The 12,533-nt window shown below is 50.0% G+C and overlaps 1 protein-coding gene across 4 annotated transcripts in view; it reads left to right on the plus strand.

Annotated features, from left to right (window-relative positions):
• The window catches only part of armc9 (armadillo repeat containing 9), a 28,555-nt gene extending 17,701 nt beyond the window's left edge, over positions 1-10,854 (plus strand). For 2 of the 4 annotated variants that reach the window (XM_079739613.1, XM_079739615.1), the window contains 5 exons: positions 464-562; positions 974-1,089; positions 2,221-2,360; positions 3,340-3,448; positions 6,651-7,736. In XM_079739613.1, the coding sequence (XP_079595739.1) occupies positions 464-562; positions 974-1,089; positions 2,221-2,360; positions 3,340-3,448; positions 6,651-6,846 (660 nt within the window). In that variant the 3' untranslated portion in view covers positions 6,847-7,736. Of the gene's footprint in view, positions 1-463; positions 563-973; positions 1,090-2,220; positions 2,361-3,339; positions 3,449-6,650; positions 7,737-8,748 lie in introns of those variants that run through there. The other 2 variants (XM_079739614.1, XM_079739616.1) reach the window with 2 other exon arrangements.
• The last annotated feature ends 1,679 nt before the right edge of the window (positions 10,855-12,533 follow it).

The following is a 12,533-nucleotide window of genomic DNA, read 5'->3' on the forward strand; positions in this document are numbered from 1 at the left end:
TTGCAAAAAAAATAAACTGAGAGACATGCTGAATAAATCAACATGTTTTCAAACTCAAAAATAATCGTTTGAACAATCGGGATTTCAATATTGACCAAAATAATCGGGGTTATTATGATTTTTCCCATAATCGAGCAGCCCTAAGTCGGTTATATGGGCTATGTAAATGAACCAGGCAAACAAAAATGAAGTTCCGCCTCTTTTGTTGGGCCTACAGCAAATTGCGTAACCGTCAGTTCCCGGCTAGTCCCCCCACCAGTGAAGACCACCGACCCGGGGGCAGGGCGGGAAGGGTCTTCTCTCTAGAACGGTCGCACAGTGCTTACGGCCACTCCGCACACCTTTGTGCGTGTGTGTGTGTTTATTTGTGTGCGTGCGTGCTAGTGTGTGTGCGTGTAGTTGTGAATACGTGTTTCCGTGTGCGTGTGTTAATCTGCGTCGCTATGACCGCCTGGGCCGGCAGGAGGACCTGATGGAGGCGGAGCTGGACAGAGAGGAGCTGCTACTGCCCCAGCCCCGAGAGCTGTCTGGGGAAGGGCTGCTCACCACAGAGTACCTGGGGGTCAGAGCACACACACACACACACACACACACATTCAGAGCACAATGACATGGCAAAACAAAGGAAACTGTGGTCAGACTCGCTTAACCACAGGCAAATCCCAGAGCACAGACACCAGCATGGGTTGTGTGTTGGACTGGGACTGAGGTCGTAGGAGAGCTGGTTTACGAGCTACCTGGAAGCAGTTGTGTAGCTCCTTATCTGTGCGTCATAATGTTTCCCCCTGTGTGTGTGTGTGTGTGTGTGTGTGTGTGTGTGTGTGTGTGTGTGTGTGTGTGCGCATGTGCCCCCAAAAACCAGAACACAGCTTCCAGTTCAGGGTGTCATGTCCCGTCGCCTCTGGGGGCTTCAATGCTGTGTGACAATTCTCCTTACCGTGTGTGTGTGTGTGTGTGTGTGTCTGTGTTCCAGATCATGACCAACATGACCAAGGTGAAGAGGCGCTCGGCCCCCCACTATCGGCAGAGCGCCGACGAGCCCCTACAGCGGCCGGTGACCCCCAGCTGCCACCGCAACGGGACCCCAATGTAGGCCACACACACAAGACACAAGACACACACACACAGACATAGCACACACACACACACACACACACACACACACTACATATATACACACACATGCTATGTATACATACGCTGTACATCTAATGGGATTCCAGCCTCCAGCTCTGGACTGGTTCACTGTGACCCTCAGACATGATAGGGAATGGGCCGATGCACGAAGATGATTTAGGTTGGGTAAAATGGCCATGGGCCAAGGTTTGTTCGAACAGATAAGAGATAAGAGATCCCGCTGCAGAAATAGGCATGCTACTGAAAAATGTGTTTTCACGACTGGTATTCCGAACACGCGGTGGTAACGTATACCCTTTATCCAACGCCAATCACAGTGACGATACAGTTGATCGAAGCAGCCTGCCTGCAGGGGAGGCACGGACATTGGGGGATCGATCCCCTTCTTAACCGGTGCACTATCCTGCCCTAAACCCAGTGCTAAGCCACTGCACTATCCTGCACCACTGCCCTATTTTGAGCTCACTTCAGGAAGTGTCCCTGCAAAGAGCCTGATCGCTGCTATCGAACAGGAGACACTGACCGCGGAGATGGCCTTCGCTGGATCTCTATCATCCAACAGACAATAGCGCCGTCAGATTCAAACCGGGCGCTATCAGATCACAGGCAGGCCGGGGTTAAAGCCTTGTGCCTGTTCCAAGGAAGATGAAAACCATCAGACATCCTGGCTCTGCAAATAAATAAATAAGAATAAGAATACAGTTTAAACTGCCTGTCTCAAGTTTGGGGTTCCAACAGCTCCCCTCCGGTCTTCGTGATTGGCGCTAAAAGGCACTTCTGTGGCAGGGGGGCAGCCTTTGATGCATGTCCCCGAGACGCGTTGCGGTGGTCCCTAGTTGAACTACATTTCCCAGGGTCTGTAGGCCGTTCACATGGTCCTCACTCAGTCAATGAGTGTAACCGTTAGAAGCTATTAAATGAATGTGAAAAACCTTCTGGGTGAAGTGTACATCCGTGGCGGAAGGGAAGGAGAGATGGGTTTCTCGACCGGCGGGACATACCAGGCTCACTGTGTTTGTGTGTGTGTGTGTGTGTGTGTGCGTGCGTGCCTGTGACTGGGCGTGCCTGTGTGCGTTCACACAGGGATTACCGAGCCTGCAGTGAGGGAGCGGACCCCAGGCAGAGGGGAGAGGACATCCCGCCCCCCTCCCGATACACCGAGCGACCCCCCACACGCTCTGGAAGCAGACCCAGCACCTCCGACTCCCTGCACCACAGCGTCGGTGAGGCAACACTCTGTGTCTCCCCTTTGGAGCCGTACGAGGGTACGGATGTTGTCCGCGTGAAGGCTTCGCTGAGGTCTGATCGCGTGTGCGAATGCTCTAAATGTATGACCGTGTGCACGGAAGGAAAATGCCAATAGCACGTCGATACAGCGTTTAACCCTTCAGAACGATGGGACGCGTTGGTGTCTGTTTCTCAGGGGACTTACGGTGAATTGTTGATTTTTAGGTCATCAAAGCTGCTGTAGGTGAGATTCCAGAGTTGTAAAGAGAGAGCCGAACAGAGCTGAAGAGAGCATGATTTTGCAACGTGCAAAATCATTTCCTTCCTTTGCTCTCTCTCTCTTGGCCTTCCCAAGTTTGAGAAGTTGTGCAATCACGCACCTGTGAGTGACAGGCAAGATTGATTCCCCGAACCAATACAGGAAGACATGTCCTGATTGGTTTGAAATGAGCAGGGAGCGATCTTAAATCTAAACTTTAAATGTCTAAAACAGAGGCAGGCGCAGTCGACCTACAACCTTTATTCTCTGATTTTCTTCACCCACATTCATCATTAACAGCTGAAGGATGGCTATTTCATTTCTACCAAAGGACATCCCTTAAATAGAACCTACAGAACCTTTTAAAGAGCAGCCAGGGGTTCAGAAGCTTGGCTCATGAATGCCCACAGGTCCGCAGTCATCGGGGTTCAAACCCGAAGCCCTTCTGCCGGGAACCCCCTCACCACAAGACTACTCCCTGACTATCTCACTGGTCATCGGTTTCCAATCCGATGATGTCAGAGGGGCGATAAGTCAGCCGCAAATCTGCCAGACATTTTCATTTCCGGCTGAAATCACACACCAAATATGAGACATTTAAGCTTCTTTGATGTGCTGTTGGAGATCCACCCCGGCCAGGAGACCAGAACACATGGTCTCCAGACGAACACGGTCCGACAATGGCGTTGAGGAGGGCCTCTGTGTTCTCGCCCTAGATTCGGAGTGCGGGAGGCTGTCTCAGGACCTGGGTATGGACGGACCGATGGAGGACAGACTCACGGGCAGAACGGGTTCCCTCGGAGAACAGAACGGACACGCTGCCAGGTAACCGATCCTCGGTTCAAAGGCTTATTAAAAGGTTTTTCCATCGTCCACGTCTTCCTGCGTTTGTCGTCTTACATCCCACTGCGGAGGAACTTAGAGGTCCCATATTATACCACCAGGTGTGATTGGGATTAGCCATTAGGAGACGTTCTGAACGTCTTCCCCTTGGCACTCTCAAAAGTGGGCGTGTCCACCTGGAAGTATGATAGCATACCATTCATCAAATAAGCAAACTCTGTAAAGTGATGCATTTAAGAAACAAGTTACTAACTTGTAATGAAAATAAGAACAACTATGTATTATTATTTTTTATAAGTTTGTGTTTCCTTTTGGGCTGAATATTGAATGTGGGATGTATGTGTGTGTGTGCGCGTGAGATGTCACAATGTGGCAGGAACTGCCCCTATCAGTCCCATGTTCCCCGGCCACACACACTGTATATATACTGTATGAACATGACCTGGTTGAGGTCACACTCTGCCGGTTCACAACGAGAACATGAAACTCACGAGCGCGTCACTCACTTTCCCCTGAAGACTGCTTGCAGACTAGCTGTTGGCCCCTCGCAGCGCACAGGAGCTAGGCCAACGGTTTGCCCACTCACTCACTCACTCACTCGCTCGCTCGCTCACTCACTCACTCACTCACTCACTCACTCACTCGCTCACTCACTGGCTCGCTCTCGCTGTCTGTGTCTCTTTCCCTGTTTCTCTTCGATAATGCGTGCGTCACCTAAGGGGTGTGCGACCGAGATAGGGAGAGGGAGACAGGAAGGCGGAGAGAGAGGCGAGAGGCCGCGGCAGGGCTGTGTTAAGAGGTGAGGCAGCATGGGGGCGGGGCTTGGCTATCTGGCGCCGGCTCTGGCGCTGGTGTGCGGCATCAATCGGTGATTCAGCAGCCCTGCCAAGGTGGCCCTGTGACATGCGTTTAAAGGACCTGCAGCCCACAAAGAACCCCATTCAGCACCGGAGCCGTCCTCCTCTCCTCTCTCTCTCTCTCTCTCTCTCTGTGGGTCCCCTCCCCCTAGCCCTCCAATCCCTGAGGAACGCCAAACCTCTCCCCATCACATCACCCCACAACTCCGCCACACAAACACATTAATATACACAGACGCACACGTTAATGAACAAAGGCACAAACACACACACACACACACACACACACATTAATGAACACAGACAAAAACACACACACACACACACACACTGATGCACACACACTGATACACACACGCTTATACAAACACATTTATACACGCACAGACTTAGTGAGCCCAAATGAAAGCATGCTTTAATTAACCAGCCCCCACCAGCAGCAGAAACCTTCCCAGAGGAACGTAGGACACCTTTACAAAACAACCCTGGCAGCCTGAGCCTCCTGCCCCTTGGAGGGGGTAGAGAATAAAGGGCATCAGGGAAACCAAGGCTGACGCTTCGTTATTAAGGAGTATAGAGGTCGCCCATTTCAAAACTTTGATTTCAAGTTGGTGACTAGTTCAGGGTTTACGGACAAGGGCTTTGGGTTCAACCGTCGACCCAGGATAGGTAAGGTGAGGTAAGGCCTGGCTCGGTTGACTGAGCACACGGATCTCCAGTGTGTTACTCCGCTGCACCCACATACAATTACACAGGCCGGGCCAGGCCCCCGGGGACTGGCCCCACCGCTGTGCAGCCAGGTGAGGATGTGACCTGTGTGCGCGGTCGTCCTGCGGGCTGTATTCGGAGCAACGCTGTGGGGAAGCGTGTGTACGTGTTTCACTGTGCAATGTCACCACAAGGACTAACAGTCCATGGCCGTTTTGAGCCACTGACGTTTACCCGATATTTATTCTGTGGTGCCATGGCCTCAGGAGGTAGAGAGGGTTGGCCGGTAACCGGAAGGTTGCTAGTTGGATCCAAGGCTCCTCCTAGCCCACTGTCGACGTGTACCTGAGCGAGACAACTCTAACCCTTACCACTCCTGACGAGCTGGTCGCCTTGCATGGGGGATGAATGGGTGAATGTTATAGAGGCAATATTATAAAGCGCTTTGAGTGGCCACTGGTTAGAAAAGCGCTGTGTAAATGCGGTCCATTTACCATTCATTCTGAACAAAAAACAATACTTTTTGGATCTGTTGCGTCTCGTAACTATTCATAAGAACAAGCCATCTCTCAAAGTCATTTGATTTAGATATTGAATTCTGGATGCACACGAATGTAATCTGTGTGAGATTTGAAGATGTTTCCTGTACTGTACTGTATTGTCTTTCCGTTTTATTTCCGTCCCGATGGATTCCTATAAATATTTAAAATCATCCATGCAGACCATTACTGGATACACCCCGCCTGTACTGGGGGGAATACTGGGTGTCGGCAAAGTATTGATGAAACTTTAGTCCCTTGAAACTATATAGCATAGGGAGGCTGTGTAGCCTAAACCCATGGACACATTAGGCTGCATGCTAAGGAGAGAGAGGCTGAATGTAAGAAGGTTATTGTGACACTGCTCGACTGAAGTCAGCCAGGCCTATGGAAGCATGCCCAGCGACGTATAGCCTGGGAGAGCTCGGCCAGCAGGACCAGTCGGCACATGGGCACAGATCGATCGCTCTCCCCGGAAACACAACGGGAACATGAGAGGATCTGTAATCAAAGTCTGCCTTTTAGGAAACGACAGAAGGTTGTGGAGAGGAAACGGGGCACAGAGTCGGTCTCCATATGGAACGGAACGGGTCGATCTTCCCCTCTCCCTGTTCTGAGATGCTGTCAAGCAAGGCAGCAGTACTATAGTGGGCCCCGAGTCGACAGGGAGACAGTTAGGGGTCTATGCTGGTCTCGGTTGACGGACTCCCTGGTATGATAAGCAGGTGTAGCAGAAGGAGGGCTAAGACCGCCGCACGCATTTCCCAGGCATTCTCCCTTAGGTGCAAAGGAAGGGTGAGGATGAATACTTCATGAAATTAGTCCACAAACAGACGCTTTTATCCAAGGCGACTTTCAGCTGTTCATACACACATCCCCACAGCGACGGCGGAGTCGACCTCGCAGGGCGACAGCCAGCTGGTCAGGAGCATTCAGGGAGACAGGTTGAGGCGTCTTGCCCAGGGACAGCTCGACCCTGAGCCGGGGGTCGAACGAGCAACCTCCCGGTTACCAGCCAACCCGCTCTACCTCCTGAGCTAACCCGTTACACCGCTTATTTTGTGCTAACCCCCCCAACAGCCACCACCCCCCAGGGTTCAACAGCCGACCCAAGATCCCCCGGACCCCTGACACCGAGGGGGGGGTGAGCCCCAGGAGCTCCCTGCAGAGCCGCCTGGCCCCCCAGTTCTCCCATGCGGAGCCCCAGCCGACCAGCCGGCCCGGGTCGGGCAGCGACCGGGGGGGTGAGTACTCACGTCTGGTCGGGTCCCTCTGACCTGGTTTGGTTGGTGGTTTCCTGTCTTTGTCCCCCACGTGTCCTGTCCTCATCCGGGTCTGCGTGTAGCTTCTCTTTGGTTACTTTGGTTACAGAGAGCCTATGAGGGGTTTTCGCTGGAATAAATGTTTGTGTTTATTTACACTTGTTTCGTTTGTCTTGCTCATGTTTATGTGTCCTTGTTGTAGTTGTGTGCGTGTCCCTCGCTGTAAACTTCGTCGTCGTTGTAAATGAGGGAAACCTCGATGCCCTACGAGTGTAAATAAGGGTTTGAAAATGAATTGAAAACACACGGACAATATGCAACTTGGACCTGCACTGATTCAGTTTTACGATACACATAATATCTGTGTGTCTGGCACGCCCAGATAAATCCGGTACGAGCAGGAGGATGCGAGATGTGTATCGCGACCGCGTACTTATCCGCCCCCGTTCTTTTTATCCTTGATCACTCGATCTCTCTGACTTGCCCGTTTAAACCAGCCACACTTCCGCCGTGGGCCAAATCACGGCATGAACCGCACCCAAGGGCTGGACCTCAGCCATCTCCTGCCTACGCGGGGGGACTACGAATGAGGCTGAGGGTTAGAGAGTCGTGACGTTGATGTGTGATCGGCAGGTCTTTGAGGCGTCCTCAAGAGCAGCGGCTGATTTACAAAAGAAGAAGAAAAAAAAAAAGAAGAGCGGCTGGCTCTTCTTTAATTGGCCAGATAGCATCATCTCTGTGCCCTGCGTGCTCCTCTATCGCATTTCCCGGAAGATGAAATGCAATTTGAGCTTCATTTGGAATGCTACAGCCAGCCGTCCGCCGCTGCCCCGCTCCGGATGTCCTTCCCCGGAAAGACCCCGGATAAGGGGCCTTGATGGACGCACGCAGGGCCCGCCCCCTCGGCCCGCCTACTTTATTATCGAGGTCTGTTTTCTCTGTCTTCACAATGACGACCTCAGGAGATGGTAACGGCACGAGTTGGTTATTAAAACACAAATCGGTTCGTGAGGGAAGTCACCAGGATACGCCAAACACGGCCGGCACCGTGTCGATGCCGCCACGATGCTAACTGTCCTCTCCGCTTGCCCCGTCCTGCGGTCGGGCGGATGTTTCCTCAGGTCTTTCAGCAGACGTCCCCAGCCCCCATCCCCCCCCCCCTGCTCCATCGGGCTGTGTGGACACCTTTGCCTTCCCGAAGTGTGCGCTCACTTCGGGAAGTGAGCACTGTGCTGGCACCCTGTGCAAGCACAGACACAGCCCCGACTGACACAGGTACCCCCCCCCCCCCCGGCACCTGGCCTCGGACCGAGGGGGGTTGGGCTTCTACGGAGCCTGTGGGGCCACCCAGTCCGAGTGAAGAGAGAGAGGGAGGGGAGGGGAGGGGAGGTGGGGGATGCAATGCCACCAATGCCGTGTTGAGAGAGAGGAGAATGGAAAAAAGAAAAGGGAAAGAATCCACCCACTGTCACCCTCCCCTGGGATCGCGTCCACAACCCGTCTCCGCGCTGAGACAGATTCCTCCGTTGCAAAGAGGGAGAAGGGGGGGGGGGGGTGGGGGTTGTTGTTCTGGAGGTGGGTCGGTACAGACAATGCTGCCATCACAACCTGGCTGCTTTCAGTGGGACGCTTCGATGAAGAGTCAGAGAAGGATAAACTCCCCGTAAACCTTCAGAGGGAGCACGGAAGAGGGATCCTTCGTTCCAAGGACGGCCAGGAGTGCAGCTGCTTCCCACAGACCTAATAGTCGATATGACATGGCACCAAAAGTATCCGAACCTTCTTTTAACCTCTTTTACTCCACCAGCTCTCTCCCCAACACCTCCACTCATCTCTCTCTCATCTCTCTCTCTCTCTCTCTCTCTCTCTTTGCCTCTCTCTTTCTCTGCCTCTCTCTCTCTCTTTTGCCTCTGCAGCCCCCCAGTCACAGAGGAGGTGAGGGAGAAGCAGGAGAGGAGAAGAGGAGGAGGAGGAGGAGGGCCGATCTGTCAGCGGGGAGCGGCCCCTATCTCCCGGGTCGACCTCCCTCTTCCTGTAACCCCATCTCCCCCCGGGCCAGCACGGGGGGCCGAGTCTGGGGGACGCTCGGAGAAGAATAGAGGAGGAGGAGGCGGAGGTGGAGGAGGAGGAGGAGGAGGAGGAGGAGGAGGAGGAGAGCAGGGAAGATGAGTGGAAAACAATGAATGGGATTGTGGCTCCGGCGAGCCTCCCTCTTTTAACCTCGCCACCGAGTTCCTCTGTAACGCTACACCACGTTGGGCTTAAGCGCAGTAACAAGCAGGCTCGCCACCACCCAACTCTCACCTTGCCCAGGTTTCGATCCTCCACCTCCACCTCGACACCTCCCACCATCATGTTTTTAACACTGACGTACTGCGCCGTTTGGCTCATAGCCGCCGTCGTTACATATTTATATCGTCTCCTGAAAAGTGAGCCGTGTAGGTTGAAATCGTGTCGTTTTTTTGATTTGTTTTTTTATCAACAATACCAGCTTTTGGCGTCTGCCCCACTTGAGTGAAGTACCCCGCACTTATTAGTGAAGTGATAAATGCATGCCCCCTGGACCCATTCATAAATCGGCCGTGGCTTCCTGCTTCTTCTCCCTGGCTTTGTGTTCCAGGTGGCGATGAGACATGGGCAGGTATAATTATGGGGTTGGAACCATATTTCTGTGCGGGGTCCCGATCCAACATCCAGCTTGAAGCACTGCAGGCCTCATTACGAGCAACGGAACATTCTGCCATTTTCACGTGAATGCGTTCATGCACATCTCGATGGGAGCGTCATCTGCTGTTTGTTGGTGTGTGTGTGTGTGTGTGTGTGTGTTTTTTCTCTACGTTAGCTTCCAATGTATCGTCATGCTCAGGGTTAGCTGCTTATAAAATAATATAAGGAATAATTGAAATGCTATTTTAATATTATGATAACCGCAACATACCGAGTGAAATGTGTGAGGGTTTGACTTTCACGTCTTCATCGTTCATTGTTATGTTTTTTATGTATTATAGTCTGCCACTCAAATAGTCGCCTGCCATTCCTGAGATTAGAAGTGTGTGTGCGTGTGTTTGCTTTACACAGGTTTCCACGTCAAATGATCTATGTTGTACATTAGATCTAACTTGAGGATTTCCTGATTTGAGGCGATGTCCGCCATCCGTCCCTTGAGACCGTCCTCTTGCTGGGAAGTCTTGTGTTTGTCATTTAGAACAATCACAGTTCACAATTTGACTAGAAGCTGCAGTTACAGCAACTCATCAAATTAATAAACTATGGTGTGAATCCTTTGAATAGAAAAATGAATCAAATGTGTACATAGACAGACCGATAGAAGGTTAGTTGTGCTATTGCTGACAATAAACTCGGGCTTGAAACAAATACACAAAAGAGATCCCAAAGGGAAAGTTGCAGAGTAGCAGAGTGTCCGGCTTTATTTTCAGGAAAGGGTCTTTGTAGACCGCAGTTATCATTGAAGCCAAGTCACGCGCATTGGCTGCGAAACGCTTTGCCAGTAAACAGCTCAGTTTGTTTCTCTTAAGACTGATGGGAAGGTCCGTTCCAACGAGGTCCTTGGTGGTCTGTAAATCAAAGTCACAAACCATTTAAACATGGACGCCATCGGTTGCTATGCAACCCAGCCCAGTTGCTGTGACTGGGGTCATCGGAGACAAACTATTGGCTGTTTTACACGATTTTATTCCCAACTGAATCATAAGTTGAATTTGTGAAATTGATCATGACATTCTCTCCTTAAAACAGCTTTTGTATAATTATCATGCGTGAGAATCGTTTACATGAATGGTGTATGTTAGAAATCCTTTTTGTCAAGCTCCAGATTGTGATGTAGAAACACAGGTCATTACATGTGAATTTGGTACAGAAACTTTAACCCTAAATCATGTCTTCATAATCAGCAGCACATTTGCACATGCCTTGTTGATTGTTCATGCTGTCTTGTTGTGTGTGTTGCTGCCTCTGAGTGATGTCGTACTTTGAGTCAAATGCATTACAAAATAAAAGTGAGATTTTACTTTGTCATGAATTGAATAACAAAATGAAAGTCAATGTGATTTGACCTTGTTGTAAATAAACTACAAAACAAAAATCGTTCTCATAGTACTTTGTCTGAAATACATTTCAATACACAACTTAATAAAAGTCAATGGGATTTTATGTTTAAATGTATTAATCAAAAAATAAAAAATATTTTCATGAATATAATTCCAACATAGAAGTCCATTTGACTTCCCTATGCCGTAAATTAGGCTACAAAATAAAAGTTTGTTTCAAGTGAACTTGTGTGAAGCGAACGTGGTCTTCAGGACGACACATCAGTTGCTTTGCTGGGGGTGCCAGCGAGATCCAGCTGTGGCAGCTGCACCACTGGATCAATAAACAGACCCCCAACCTTTTATCACAAGACCAGCACCGCGTCGTCAACACGTTCATTTGGCCCAAGATGACCACCTTGAACAGATGTATCTTTTTATTGAGAATTATATTTTGTGTTGGTATTGAAATAGGTAATAGCTTCACAATCCAAAGGGGAAACATTGCAGAAAAGCGATCATAATTACTTTGATTGAAACTTTAAACCCTTTGGATTGAGGCCAAGCCTCTTTGGAAAATACTCTCTCAAATAATCTCAATACTTATCTCGAGATCAATATACTATACTAAATACTCCACAATACTGTTATGGCTGATTAGTATGTGTAGTTTTAGTTAGCCTGTGTAGTTCCACGTCTTTGCACCTCTGGTACATACATATAAACTCAGTTAACAACGCCTTGCTAACTTAAAGATGTATCAATGGCGGTGCCTTCATATGCCAACTTTCAGAAAAGATGTAAAATAATTGGTGTTGAACTCATCCATGGATTTTCTCATATTCTAGTACTTGACAGTACTTATGCTGGTCTCGAGAATTATCCGTTGGAAAGGATTGAATGCTAAGAGAGAAGGCTGGTATACAGTAGCCTTGTAAACTGTTACGATACACACTATAATTGAAGTTCAAAGGGTAGAAGAGAATAAGATCCCTACATGGTGTCATAACATTCTCCATCTATCAGTTGCTCCCTCCGCGGTCCAAAGGAATGCATTCGGCACTAATTGCTCTTGTGAGATTGTGCACTGAAGAGAGGTTAGAACTAAATGACTTTGTTTTTCCCCTGAAATATGCTTTCGCAAACAATATGCAAATGTTCTTATCGTCAGGTTGTGTACCCAGTCACATTTCCTGGTATGTATAAAGCGTCAATGTGATAAAGGATGCAGTTAGTTTTGCCTAATGCGAAGTCCAAACGAGATACGGCGCCTGATCAGCCAGGCCAAGGACATACTCAGCAGTAAACGCTGCATTGGTGGTCAAACTGGCCTTTGCAGCCAAATTCAAAGGAAATGAGTAGGGGTGGGGTGAGGTCAGTGCGCACGATGGTGTGACGCACGTATACCAGGTGTCGCATTTGGCAGCCTCCCTATCATCCAGGGGTCGTGGTGACACACAGCAAGGGGATGCTCCCTGTCAAAAAAAGACAGCGGTGAAAGATGAAAGCACAGGGCCTCTGGAAAAGGCTTTTATTTATGGCATGCCTTCGGAGAACTTCAACAAGGGCCTGCACATCCACAATGGGTTTGTCCGAACAATGGTCAAACGTAGTGTCAATGTTTTTGCCCCGACAAAAAGTTCCATTGACGCCTT

This window comes from Pollachius pollachius, assembly GCF_949987615.1.
Source record: "Pollachius pollachius genome assembly, chromosome: 7".
Taxonomy (NCBI): Eukaryota; Metazoa; Chordata; class Actinopteri; order Gadiformes; family Gadidae; genus Pollachius; species Pollachius pollachius.